This window comes from Dermacentor albipictus, chromosome 4, assembly GCF_038994185.2.
Source record: "Dermacentor albipictus isolate Rhodes 1998 colony chromosome 4, USDA_Dalb.pri_finalv2, whole genome shotgun sequence".
In the NCBI taxonomy this organism is placed as follows: Eukaryota; Metazoa; Arthropoda; class Arachnida; order Ixodida; family Ixodidae; genus Dermacentor; species Dermacentor albipictus.
Window position 1 is genome coordinate 5879493 of NC_091824.1, and position 14287 is coordinate 5893779.

The 14287-nt window shown below is 49.9% G+C and overlaps 1 protein-coding gene across 1 annotated transcript in view; it reads right to left on the reverse strand.

Annotated features, from left to right (window-relative positions):
* The window catches only part of LOC139059024 (collagen alpha-1(II) chain-like), a 1291347-nt gene that overhangs the window by 522127 nt on the left and 754933 nt on the right, over positions 1 to 14287 (reverse strand). The window contains exon 20 of the mRNA XM_070536814.1: positions 7338 to 7436. Coding sequence (XP_070392915.1) covers positions 7338 to 7436 — 99 coding nt within the window. The remainder of the gene's footprint in view (positions 1 to 7337; positions 7437 to 14287) is intronic.

The window sequence follows — 14287 nt, forward strand, 5'->3', positions numbered from 1 at the left end:
ATATATATATTTCGCGTGTCAACGTTATGCATTGTGATTATATCAGTAGACAGTTTGTATTAGGAAGAGAACGCTGTCAGTAGCGCACTTTGTTTATATACAGACGACGCGTGCTACTCTGGCGCCATATTGCAGCCATCGTCTCCGCACAGCCCGTCTTGCGCGGCACTACGCTTTTCTTCTCACGCTTTCATTCCACCAACGACGAGAGCGGCCCTTCGTCGCGGGTAAATAGTACAACAGTGTCAGCGGAGGCAACACCCAAGCGAGCGTCACATCGAGCCTTACTCGTAGCCGCTCACCATCGCCCTTTGCAGGGCAGTGATCCCCGCAACACACGCTGGAACCGATGAGTGACTTCAGCCGCTGAGCCCGCAGGCGAGTGTAGCCTTCTCCAACTTACGCATCCTTGGTCCCCCCTCAGAAGGGCAGATTAGCTCGCCCATGCAGCTGCGGATGCCTTCGACGCCTGCACCACCGCGCATGCGCAGGCCGTTTCCACTTCCCTTCTTCCCCACTTTACGCCTAATGCTTTCACTACAGCCTCCTCCTCCACTTTATTCCTGGCGCACTCTTCTTTCAGTTGCCGCTGCACTCCGCGTTCACTTTCATCTTTCGCTGCGCTCGTTCGCTCGGTTACGCCGAGAAACGACACCGAGGCTCAACGCCGCAACAGGCGCAGTTAAGTCGGCTGACACAATCACACTTGTATGCACTGAACGCAAATACATTAGAAACCACTAGTGCCATGCATGTGGCTCCCGGTTTCCAATGTGGTTGCGTTGAGTGCATACAAGGCTGATGTGTAAGCTAAAAAAACTCCTCCCCACCGAGAGTGTTGTGGTACATTTGCTGTGCACAGAGCGCACTATCACAAACCGGAGTGCAGACCATGACTTTTCCACGTTAGGTGAATGAATAATCACAGCATGGCATAACGGTCAATGCACTAATACATAGGCAAGAACACTCTTCTGTGTACACAAGTGCTACTCACAGGCTTACATGCATCGCTACACCACCTTCGGAATTTATACAGTCTAGTTGTTTGCAATGTACTCATTATTTTTGGCTTTACTGGCGCTCCTGCGCAAAACAGTCCACATACACTTCGCTCAACGTCACGCCACACTCAAAACATTTCACAAGCGGGTCGGGCTGCCACCCTATACATTCCTTGACTCGCCATGTCGCAACCTAAGATGCAGGCGTTCTTATTGTGTGTAATTCACAAACTGGCGACTCGTATTCTTACGCTGCTCCTGCTTGTCCGTAGGTGTTGAGCGTCGAAAGTGCATTGGCACGTTTACTGAGGGAGCCCTCAATGTGGGTGAATTCGATATCATATTTCTGCAAGGACAGGCTGCATCGCGTGAGGCGAGCACTCGACGATGCTGATTTAGCTAGGTATGTAAGAGGATTGTGGTCAGTTATGATCCTCATTCTCGCGCCTAAGAGCCATGTATTCAGTCGACCCAGCACCCACACCAATGCATAGGCTTCCATTTCTATAGCAGGCCATCTAGTTGTTGTCGGTGTAAGCTTCTTGCTGAAGTATGCATTGGCTCTCTGCTGCCCATCCATTTATTGTGCCAGGCACGCTCCTACTGCTCTCTCTGAGGCATCTCTTGTCATGACAAAGTATTTCTCGAGACCAGGAAAAGTTAGCACAGTTAGTTTACTCAACTCAACTTTCACTGCGTCAAACGCGAGCCGTGAGTCGACACTCCATGGGACTGCATTAGCTGCGCGTCTGTTTCCGAGATCGGTCAGTGGATGTACTATTTCAGAGTACGATGGAGTATAGTCCCTATACTAATTAAACAAACCGAGTGCGTTACGCAGTTCCCTCTTTGTAACTTGCGGTTTCAGCTGCTGAATGGCTTAAACTCGTTCTGGGTCGGGTGAATTAGAGCCTAATCCAAAACATGACCCAAATATTCCACACTTTGCCAAGCCGATTGGCACTTAGGGGTGAATAGTCAACCCGGCCTCGTTAATAGTCTGGAGCACCTTATCTAAATGCTTCAGGTGTTCTTCCCCACTTTCAGAGTACACAGCTACAGCATCATTGCACGCACATGCGTAGTCCGTGTGCCCCTGCAGAACCTCGTTCATGATCCTTTGGAAACTAGCTGCGGAATTACGCAGCCCAGATGCCATCACTCCCCATGCAAACAGCCCTCGAGGCGTTGCAAACGCTGTGTGCATCTCTGAGTTCATTTCTACTGCTATCTGCCACTAGCCCCACGTCACGTCTAGCAAGTTGATGTACTCCGCTCTGGCACCCTCGTATAGTAGCTCTGAGACGTTGTTCATGGGGAAACTATCTATTTATTTATTACGATACCTACCTGCCTTCGTTACGAAGTTCAGCTGATGATAGTCAAGACAGAGTCGGAAAGTTCCATTTTCCTTAGACAAACACAAAATGGGGTGTGCATAATTACTCTCAACGGGATACATCAGTCCTCATTCCAAGAGCTGTTCTACCTGGCGTTCCACTTCATGACGAAGTGCCACACGGACGCGAAATGGGTCGCTTTTCTCTGGCTTTACATCTGATATGATATTTGTCTGATGTTTTCCCAATCTGGGGGCATTGCCCTGGTATTTCGGGAAATTCCTCCTCATGGCGATGTACTATTTGTTCAAGCCCACTCAGTTGCTATGGCGTCAAGTGCGCACTCGCGTGGACTTCGTCTCCGGCGCTTCCCCCTCCTTCTGAACAGTCAGGAATGCTATCTACCTTACTAATGTCCTCATTGTCTTCAAAGATAACTCCCAATTAATTCAATCGAGGGTGATATTTTTTCAGCCGACTTGCATGGATCCACCACTCTGATCCATCTTAATGTTGATATTGTAGTTGTTTGGCCGGTCCTGTTCTTTGATCATTGCCGGTCCAATGCACTTTGGCTGCATCTTATTCTGCTAGTTTGCGTCGAACACCACAAATTCCTCGCCATCCCGAAATAATATAGCTCTTGCTCTCAAGTGGTACTTGCCAACGTATGCCTGTTGCATTTGCAGGCTCTGTTCGCCGACCGTCGCGGCTGCCTCGGTCATTCGGTGGCGAAGAGCAATCAGATACTCTGACACTGCCTTGTTAAGGCCCACGGGTGGCGACCAATTTCCTGTTCATGCCTTCTGTAGTATACTTAGAGGACCATGTGAAATGCGTTCAAACATAATTTCAAACGGAGATTTCCCAATAATTTCATGTGGTACCTCTCGGTAGGCCCAGAGGATGGGTGATATCAAGCGGTCCTATTCATGCGCATGCTCGCTAGTTATACTCCTCAGCATCGCTCTAAAGGTACTGTTCCAGCGTTCTACTGGCCTGTGGATGTTCCGGCGCTGAGGACCTCTTATTTATTCCTAGACGTTGAGCAACTTCTCTAGTTGATGAAGCTTTCAAGTAAGTGCTCTGGTCACTGCAAATGAGCTGAGGGGTACCAACTCTAAAAAATGTCTAGCAGCGCTTGGCACGTTGCCCTAGCAGTCAAAGCGCGAAGTGGTATCACCTCAGGCCACCTCGCGCATAAGGGTATGACACATAGGGCATTCCGATATCTTCGTGCCGAGGAGGTTTTAATTTGTCCTATGTTGTATATCTAAGTAAATGACCTGAAATGGTTCCTGAGGTCGGGTCAGTGGCGTAATTGGCCACCTGTTTGTAGTCTTTTTTCTTTTAAAAACCTGACATACATGACACGTCTGGCAGTGCTTCCTAACATCAGCTGGAAGGGTGGGCCAAAAAATGCACTGCGGATTCGCTGCTTGGTTTTCTTCTCTGAGAAATGCACCCCGCAGGGCATATCATGAATGAGAGTGAGTACCTCCTTTCATGCCCTGTCGCATGTCCTGTCGGCAGCGCTAGCTGCCGACAGGGCATGCTATCCAGTTGCTCTTCATGCAACAATAAGCCGTTTTTATCACTATGCCATGCGTGTCTGCTCTACTTTGGTCCCATGCATTTGCCAAAGCGTGGTCCTCTCTCTGTTCTCTCGCACAGATTGGGTAAGCCGTACCTCGTTCCTGAAAACGCAGTGGAGCGTCCTCCTCCTGCACACTTTCCATAGTTAGCTCAGCGCTTTCGCTCGACTTCAACCCTGGAGCTTCGTCGAAGCTATCCTTGTGCTATCTCAGTTTCTACCTGGACAAACCTCGCCCCGTGTTCGTCGGTTTTCTTTCTCTCTCGCTCGAGCTCTTCAAAAACATCGGGCGTTAGCAAGGCATAAACGTCCTGCGCTAATTCAGCGGTAACTGCGTTCAATGTCAACAGTTGTGGGTTTGCTCGACCATCCTTTGCGGGTAAACTCAAAGGCACATACGTGAGGTCTGCTAGTGCAGTGCACACGAATGCTCCGCGCAAGCAAACCTTACCGGTACTTTCTCCCTTTACTGCACTTGGTAGTAGGCTTCTTTTCAGTAGAGTTACGTCAGCGCCCGATTCCAGACATGCTTAGAATATTTGCTTGCCACAAACAACATCCACCCAAGTTTTTCTCGACACTGACGCTGAGTCGCTGGTTGCAACTGCTTTCTCATACAACTCACACCCCGGCCTTTCAACAAACTTCGTCTCTTCCTGTGCCTACAACATTGATAGCTGCTCGCTGCCATTGGTTTAGTCCGGGGGTAGCTCTACAGTACTCGGTCAAATTTCCCGCATCCGTTGCCTTTTGGGGCGGAGCGTTGGTGCTCGTTCACATGCTCACTACTCAAAACTTCATTCGTTGCAGCACGTGGCTTCATTTCAGCTTTTCTTTGCACCTCAGCCCCTTTTTGGTGATGTCCAGCCATGCTGTCCTCAACGTTTTTGGCAAGCTAGGCTATCTCGTTCGGTTTAAACCATTCCCCTGGTTTTTGCTGCACAATATAAGCGCCCAACTCGTCCGACATCATCTATTTCGTGCGGTCGGCAATCATCAGCGCGCGGAGACCCTCCAGTGTTTTCACGTTTTGACTGCGCAAATAGCAACTCAGTGCTATTTCTAAGTGAGTGACGAGCTGTTCCCAGCTCTCACTACATTTTCGGCAACCGTGAAGCCTGTGCTTATACACCTCGGGTGTAAATTTCTACCCTGAGAGGACTAGTTCGCAAATTTTTTTGTGCGATAACACTTAGTCATCCGATTTGCATGCTACTAGACGGCGATTTCTCTGGTTCAAGAGTGCCACAATAATTGAAACTGCGACATCTTGCGGTATGTCACAGCTTTTGAGCAAATCATCCGCGCTCTTAAACCATGCTGGCGCTGGGTCAACTAACTCTAGCAGCGTGCAATGTGCCAACGACCTGCTCTTGGGTCGTTGGGACATCTGCCCAAATTTGATCTTCGCCCTCTTTCATTCTGCTGGTCACTCTGCTCTTGCAGTTTTAAAGTTTGAAGCTGAATCTGAAAGCTCAGAATTTCCACATCCAGCTCCTTCTCACTAAGCCGCGCGCCAACGCCTCGGCTATTGGAAGTCCGTTGTAGTGCTATGACCTTCCGAGGCCTCTACCCCAGCTAAATCTGTCTCATTCGAAGCTGATTCAGTGTTAATTTCTGCCGCTGTGCACCGCAACGTCGCTCGCGTGGTGATCCCGGAGAAAAAGGGCAGGGCCTACCTGAACTGCATTGAATTCGTCCCGCGCATTTGGCGAGCCGAATGGTGGTGATACCGGTTAAAGTCTTTCCACGCTGACGGTCGCGCAGCCAACAGTCAACAGGGCCGTTTACCGCGAATCGCAGCTCTTCGCCATCCTATTCAACGACGCCGCTGGCGGTCGATACTGCAGGAGTCAGGCTGTGCGTTCGCCGACTCCTTGACAGAACACTGTTTGGCTGTCTTCCATCTGTTGCCTCACAGGCTTTCGTCAAACATTGGTCGGGGCCCCTCACTTGAGCCTTGGCTTCTCGAACTTCTTGGAAGAATAATGCTCGAGCACTCTTCCTAAAACGTCCTACAGGCTGGCACCGACAGTTCGTCCGGGCTTCTCACTCAGATGCAGCCATGGAATATTGAGCTAGGGCTCCTGGAACTTCATGCAAGAGTAACATTCCAGCACTCTCCTGAAAATGAAGTCAGGCACTATGTCGTAAGTCACTCGGACAATCCTGGTCCCAGCACCAGCTAAGTTTCTTTTTCTTCAGGTCTTCCAGGCAGATGAATCTTCAAGCAGTGACCGCTGCCGTCCGGCGAAACCTTGCACTCAGGGAGGCCAACTCAGAAATACGTAGGTTTATTAAGCCAAAGCCGTATGCATTGGCTAGCGGCGGCCGTTTATCGACTCGCTTGCCGCCCCCCTCCTCTACACACTCTTCTAAATACCCTTAGGAATTGGGGTGGTGCCCTTATTTTATGGCTCCTCTCTCACATTCAACCAATCAGTTTTATATTAAAGTAGGCGGGACCATCAACAATAGACTCTGTGATAGCCCCCCTCTACTAGTCCGGTTTTCGGAACACACAGATCAACATCACTCAAACGAACGCCACACGGCCCTCTTGCGCGGAGTCTACACGCCTTGATGCAGCCGGCCCGGTACACTGGCACGTCCTGCGAGCCAATAAATCGCCATACGAGCCATTAACCCCGTCATTCTGCAGAATAGCCTCCTCGCGCGGCCTGGCCGCCAAGTCTTCCCGCTACGTAAGCATGGTCGATGGCGTAAACACTGTCTTCCCCACCGCCACGGTAACGCCACCACCCATAGGAAGAACGTGCCGATATCCCGTTGAGCGACATACGCGCGGCGAGGCGGCCGCTTGGCCTTTGATTGCATGCGCTTGTACGCAAAGTGTCCATATATCTTGGGCATCGCGGCGGAAGCGCGCCGTCCGCAGCGACCCCTGTCTCGAAGAGTGGCGCCGTTCTAAGAACACAAGCGACCACCGGCTGCGAAATAAAACAACCTGCGCGAGTATGATGCATGTGGCTTCCGGTTTCTACTGTGGTTGCGTTCAGTACGTACAAGGCTAATCGTGTCAGCCAACTTAACTAAAACAACCTGCGCGAGTGTGATGCATGTGGCTTCCGGTTTCCACTGTGGTTGCGTTCAGTGCTTTCAAGGCTGATCGTGTCAGCCAACTTACTAACTGGGATGCACTCTAGTGTTGCGCACTAGTTATTTCAACGGGAGTGGGAGTAGAAGTCGAAGGAGTCTTTTTCTAAGGATCTCCCATGAAGCAACAGAGACCCTTAAAGCATGTACTTCCTGCTGATGTCGTTGACATCATGCGAAATGTGGACTCAAAAGAACAATATTTGTTTTTATAAACTGTTTGCATGAACAAAAAGAGAAGTTGAATATTGTTAAGTCGAAAAATAGCACTTTTTTGCTCACCGGTGCCCCCTTCATTCCAGGTAGTCCACTGCTGCCGGGTAGGCCAGGTGTGCCCCGGGATCCTGGAAAACCAGGCTGTCCAGGAGGTCCGGTGTCACCCTGCACATTCGTCGTACTTTGTGTAAAGCGTTAGGTTGGCCACAGAAGCTTTTATACTGACTTCAAGTTCACACCAAAATTTGCTGTGAAGACACCTGTAATTAGGTCTGCATAAATAGCTATCCATTCAGCACAAGGCATACAATGCGGAGTATTCGGGAAATAACTAAATGCGGCAAGCACACACGCTACTGAAATGTGGCCTGCGTGCTTTGTTCAAAATTAAGACGAAACGTCAACCTCAATAAAAAACCAAGCTTTAATCGCAGCGCTTTATCTGAGCGATAGGAAGAACATTTGCCTTCACAATTTACTGTAGTAGCTCAGTGAAATCTCCAATGATGGCATCTAGCAACATTCTCCTAGAAGAGCAGAGTCACCGCAGTAGACCTATTGCTTCATTTACGTAAAATGCTTGTACACAAGCCATCCAGAACCATTGCGAAAGTAAGCGAAACTGATAATGTTTCGTGCAACTGTACTGGATATTGTGTTTAACTTAAGCGTCGTGGTCTTGTACGGCCGTTGCACGGAGGCTTTTCCCTCGCAGTTCCTAGCAGGCATTACAGCATGAGGCGCGGCTGTGCATAACCATATGCGGCAAAGTTTCTACCGCTTTCGTCGTGCATTATTAACGCGATAGCGTTAAGGAGCTCGTGTCGCAGAAAAGCCGGTGTCGTCGGCGTCGGTGTCGGCGTCGGGTGTCGGCGTCGATGTCGGCGTCGGCGTTTGCGGCGTTGACCGTGAGCGATAAATCACGGCAGGCGCTTCATAAATAAAAAGCAACTTCCAAGATTGGCCCGGTGGGAATCGAACCAGGGTCTCCGGAGTGTGAGACGGAGACGCTACCACTCAGCCACGAGTTCGATGCTTCCAAGCGGTGCAAACGCGCCTCTAGTGAATGCGGTGTTGCCTTCGAAACGAGCCGTGGAAAGTTATACTGCGGTGTATATCGGTAATTATGAACATGTAACGTGCAGAAGTCACAATTACACGAGTTGCGAAGTGCGTTTCTGCTGCATTTCTTCTGCGCTTTCCGCACACGCAGAGCCATCTTGCGGCAAACACAGAAGACCCCCTCCTCTCAATGTACGGCACTGCCCCGACAGGAGGCGCGCCGCGCGCGCATTGGGACCGCTGCCAGGCGCGTCGCGGGACTCCCTCTCTCCTGACGACGCTTCGCCGTGCTCCCGGTCCTTTCTTTAGATTACTATCTCTCTTCCCGTGCCGATCGCGACGTTTGGCTGGCGTAGATCGTTTCCCCTCCGAGACACCGAGTTCTTTGGTTCGTTCCGTTCGCTCAGGCGCACGTTTCGTTGCCGCGCCGAACGCTGCGTTGCTCGACGCTCACCGCGTGATAGATGGGCGCTAAGTCCGATGCGGGGCGCATCGTAAGTGATCGTTGTGCCGTAGCGCATTGTCTTATACCCCTTGGCGGGTCGACGGGAACGCTGTCGCGTCCCACTCTTGAAGGCGAAGCTTAAGCGTCCTCCAATTTTTTGATCAATATATCTGAGTACTGCGGGCATAGCAATAAAGCCTTAGGCAGGGGCTGGTAAAAAACGAATACACCAACTGAATACGTGCAAATGCATTTATTAAAACCCATTAAACATAAATAATTTCGGAGGAAGCTTTAGCTCGGGTGCTCCTATCTAGATACATGTAAAAAGAGAATTCGTTCTTCTGGGCAACCACTGCACGAAATTGGACAAGGGCTGTTGCATTTAAAAGAAAAACTCAAAATCTAGTGACTGTTGGTTTCGGATTTTTAATTTAGGTCGTCAATGTTTGATTAAAAATTGGCAAAAATAAAAAAAGTTTCAAGAAACGAAACTATCACGTTTACAACTCTTTAACTCAACAACGAAAAAAGATAATACAATTTTGTGAATTGAATCTAACTGTACATTTCAAGCGGACACAATTGCTATGTTACACATGAATATAAAAAATTAGCATAATGGAAGTAGAGCTTTTACTAAACTCTTGTAACTAACGTAACAAATTCACATAAGATGTAAAATGACATATTGAATATGTCCGCTTTGAATAATCTAAATGATGCCGTTTACAAGACCGCGATAGCTGTCCCTGATGCAGAGATATGAATGTGTAAACTTCGTGCTTCTATTATTTTCACACGGTCGAATATTTGAAAATCTTTTCAAGAAAATTCAAGCCCTAAATCGAAATTCTGCTTCCAACAGTCACTAGAATTTTACTTTCTCAAGTGAAATAAATTTAATTATAATCGGTTCAGAGGTTATCTCAGAAAAACGTTTTCGCGTTTTACATGTACTTGAATAGGCCGCATCGGAGTTGGACCCGAGCTAAAACTGCCTCTTAAGGATCATACTTAGCAGAAAGACCTTGTAAGAGAAATAATTGCTTGAGAACTACTGAAAAGACATCTTACAGAAAAAACCACAGGTCATAAAACATGTCATTTAAACCTTGCAAGAAAAACGATATCGCCGCCCATGCAACAACTTGCGGCGGGCACTGCATACCATTGAGCTATGTGGTTGAATAGCAAAAAAAAGGAAAAAAAAACGTAATATGTTTGTGTGACATGTAACCTCGGTGAGATGTATTGCGTTAGTAAATATATGGCCACTCTAGGCGCATTCCTGCCGTCGCCATGAGGTTCCGTATGATGTCTAAGGGCGATAGAATCGTCTCTGCGCGTAGTATGTTGTATGCGCGAATGAAAGCGTGCGACGGTGAGCCGGCGAACGCGGCCCAATCTAGCGTTTCCGAGTGAAGAAGGTGGGCATCGGTAACTGACACGGTCAGAGAGGAAGTACAGCGACCCTTTAAGGTTACTGAACTGAAACCGCCATCACCACAGCCGCAGCTAGAAGCGATGATACCCGCCGCCATGTATACGCCACCGTCGCCCACCGCCAGGTTCCTCCCCCGCGTCCTCGCTAGTGCACCATGACGCCACGATTCCGTCGCCAGACATCGCCGCCACGCGCCACCCATCTGTCGGCCAGCAAAACGCACCGGTGAAGACAGACATTTCGCGCGCCCCCACCAGCGCCCACTCTGCTACTATAGCGGGCAAGCCGGCCATGTGTGCCGCCGATGCCCGTACCCCGACTTGGGACTGCGAGCGTTCAGTCACTCTCCGTGTCCGCAGTTTGCGGAGCGCCCTGGTCACCGCGACGATTACCTCGCCGCCAACCAGCGGAGCTCTCGATGACCGTCCTATTCGCCGACAGACGGCGGACGGGACGGCGAACCGAAGCTAGCTGTGGAGTAGCGACAGTAGCGACGGGGAACCGTCGCTACTGATCTAGCACGGCGCTGGCCTGCTAGCCCATATCCGGAAAACTGAAAACATCAACCGATGGAGGTGCGGTTGCTATTCGTCGAACTGATGAAGATCCTACGCCGCCGACGAAGACGCAGAAAATACTATCTCGAAGATGTACCAAGGACACCCCACCATCTCAACGAAGCGTAGAAGCAAAGATTACGCCGACAAAAGAAGACCCAACGACGCGACGTTCCAGCCACACGTCCGCACGGCGCAGCCGTGATCCGACGCAAGGACCTGCTCCAACTCAAGACAAAGAACCATCGACCTCGACGAGTCGCCGCCTTAGTAGACACAGGAGCCGACTACTTCACCATTAGTGCAGCAATTGCTGAGTTGAGACAGCATGGGAAGGCCGTGAAATTCGGAGTGCAGGAGGACAGCTAATAACGCCAACTCAAATGTGCGCGCCAAGAATTACCGTTCACTACCGGACCTACCCTGCCACCTTCGTAATCCTCCAAAAGTGTTCAAAAGACGTCATTCTCGGTAAGGATTTCCTGAGGCAACACGGCGCACTCATCGACTTGGACGCAAAGTCAATAACACTAGCCGAAGATCAAGCGATTAGCTTGTAGTCACAAGGCATTGAGTGTATTTGAAGACCAAGTCAGCATCCCGCCACGCTAAAGCATTGTCATCTCCGTCGAAAACGACAAGCACGCAGACGTAGAAGGCGTCATCAAGTGCGACCAACGTCTACTGCTCGACCGTGAGATTTCCGCAGCAAGAGGGAATGCTCGATTGCAGCATGGACAGAAAGCGAAAGTGTTTTTGACAAACTTCAACCAGTAGTTCTAGCACATCAACAAGGGCACGACGATGGCATACATTGAGGAAATTGTTGAAACCAGCAGTGGGTTTGCCGTCTCGGATTCCGTCGCATCTACCACGACGACCGGCGTTTTTGAACCAGACTTTCACATAAATACAAGTCTGCCCTGAGTTAGGAGCAAAAGTTCAGAAGTACTCCCCGACGATACAAAGACTGCTTTTCGACGACATCGAGGATTCGACAAACACTAATTGCAAAACATCGCATAATGAACTAAGAGGGGGCTCGAACACACCACCAGATCCCTTACCGAGTTTCAACACGAGAACATGAAGCTATAAGCCAACAAGTAGACGAAATGCTGCACGACTACATTATCCAGCTGCCGGAAACACCGTGGGCATCTCCTGTGTTCTTGGTGAAGAAAAAGGATGGATCCCTATGTTTCTGCATCGATTATCGTCGATTGAAAAAGATCGCGGAGAACGACGTGTAGACAATCCCACGGAAAGACGACGCATTGGATCGGCTCTGCAACACAGAATACTTGTCGTTGATGGATCTCAAGACTGGCTACTGGCAGTTAGAAGTCGGTGAGATGGATCGAGAAAAACTGCTTTTATCACGCCAGACGGCCTCTACGAGTTCAAGGTCATGCCATTCGGACTGTGCTCGGCTCCTGCAACGTTTCAGTGTGTCATGGACACGGTGTTAGCAGGATTGAAGTGGCAGACCTTTCTTCTCTGCTTGGGTGCCGTCTTCGTCTTCGCTTGAAATTTCGACGACCACCTTAGGCGGCTTGCGACAGTACTGAAGGTTATCAATTCATCAGGGCTCACTCTGAAGCCAGATATGTACCGCTTCGCTTACGATGAGCTTCTGTTCCTGGGCCACGTCATCAGCAAGTCTGGAGCGCGCCCCGAGCCGCAGAGGACAGCTACCATGGCAACGATCCCGCATGCCATCGACAAAGGCAGTGCGTAGATGTGTGCCTACTACAGGTGCTTTGTCAAGGACTTTTCACGCATCGTTGAGCCGCTCACAAACTAAAGCAAATGCGATGCCCAGATCAACTAGGAAACGCCGCAGGCCGATGCATTTCCAGCACTCAAATGACGCATGCAGTCGCCACCGGTACTTCTACACTTCGACAAGAACGTCGATAGCGAAATCCCCACTGACTGCAGTAGCCTAGGCCTCACTGCCGTCCTAGTGCAGAGGAAAGACGGATTCGAACGGCTGATAGCTCACGCTAGCCGGTCATTGTCAAGGGCGGATGAAAATACTTTTACAACCAAAAGGGGATGTCTCACTATCATTTGGGCTACAGCCGAAATCCCGCCCTCACCTATCTGGCAGGCCATTCAGAGTCGTCAGTTCTCACGCCATCACGCATTGCGTTGGCTCGCGAATTTAAAGGACCCATCAGGACGTCTTGTGCGGTGGAGCCTCATACTGCAAGAATATGGCGCCACTGTAATTTGCAAGTCCCGATGAAAACACTATGATGCCGACTGCCTATCAGGCACCCCCACTGGCACGCCGCTGCAAGAAGATGAGGATGACGGCACCTTCCTCGGAATAATAGATGCGAAACACTTCGTTGAACAACGAGAAGCACACCTGCAGCTGAAAGGCCTCGTCGAACATTTGGAAGGGAACAAAGACGTTGTCCCTAGGGCAATGAAGCGAGGATTGTCCTCGTTCCTGCTTCAAAACAACCTAATCGTAAAGAAGACCTTCTCACCAGTCCGCGACAGCTACGTTCTTGTTGTTCCCTCAACACTCCCTCCAGAATTACTGCAAGCCTTACATGATGATCCGACCGCTGGGCACCTTGGATTCTCCCAGACGCTATCGAAGATACATGAAAGGTACTACTGGTCGCGCCTGATTGCCGAAGTTGCCCAAAACATCAAAACATGCCGAGACTTTCAACGACGCAAGCCACCACCAACAAGGCCAGCGGGATTACTAAAGCTGATCAAGTCCCCTTGCTGACCATTTCAGCAGATCAGGATGGATTTTCTGGCACCTTTTCCAACGTGAACATCCCGAACTAAGTGAATCATTTTGGCGATGGACTACTTCACCCGCTTCGCTGAAACTAAAGCTGTGCTGAACGTTAGCGCTACCGAAGTGGCGAAATTTTTATAGAGACTATCCTGCTGTGACATGGTGCCCATGAAGTCCTCATCAATGACAAAGGAACGTACTTTGCGGTAGTGCTCACCCAAGCCATTCGGAATACAGCCAGACAAGCCCCAGGAGGACAGGTGCCTACCAGCCGCAGACGAATGGTATTCGGAGCGCCTGAACAAGACCCTCGCCGACATGCTAGCAATGTACGTAGACATGGAGCACAAGACGTGGGATGCGGTACTGAGGCCCTACAACGTAAAACTCTTCCAATATGTTTTTATTCCAAACTCCTGTCGTGAAATTTGCGTAACCACCGAAGCAAGCATCGGGCGATCACCCGCCGGGTTGTCTCAACAGACCAATCAAACGCTCTCCTCGTTCATAGGTCACGTTTGTTTGCTGGAAAAACGAATAACATTTCCGACACTCAGCGGCTTGTCTTACCTAATTGGTTGACAAGAGGCGAGGAGCACGCTCAAGTGGAGTGGGATTCGGTGAAGCCGAGCTACTTCACCTAAAATCGATAACAGGATGAAGAAGGTGGTGCCGGCGTTTCCGAATGGTCCACTTTCCCTTATTTATCTTGCGGTGGCTGGTCGAAAATCG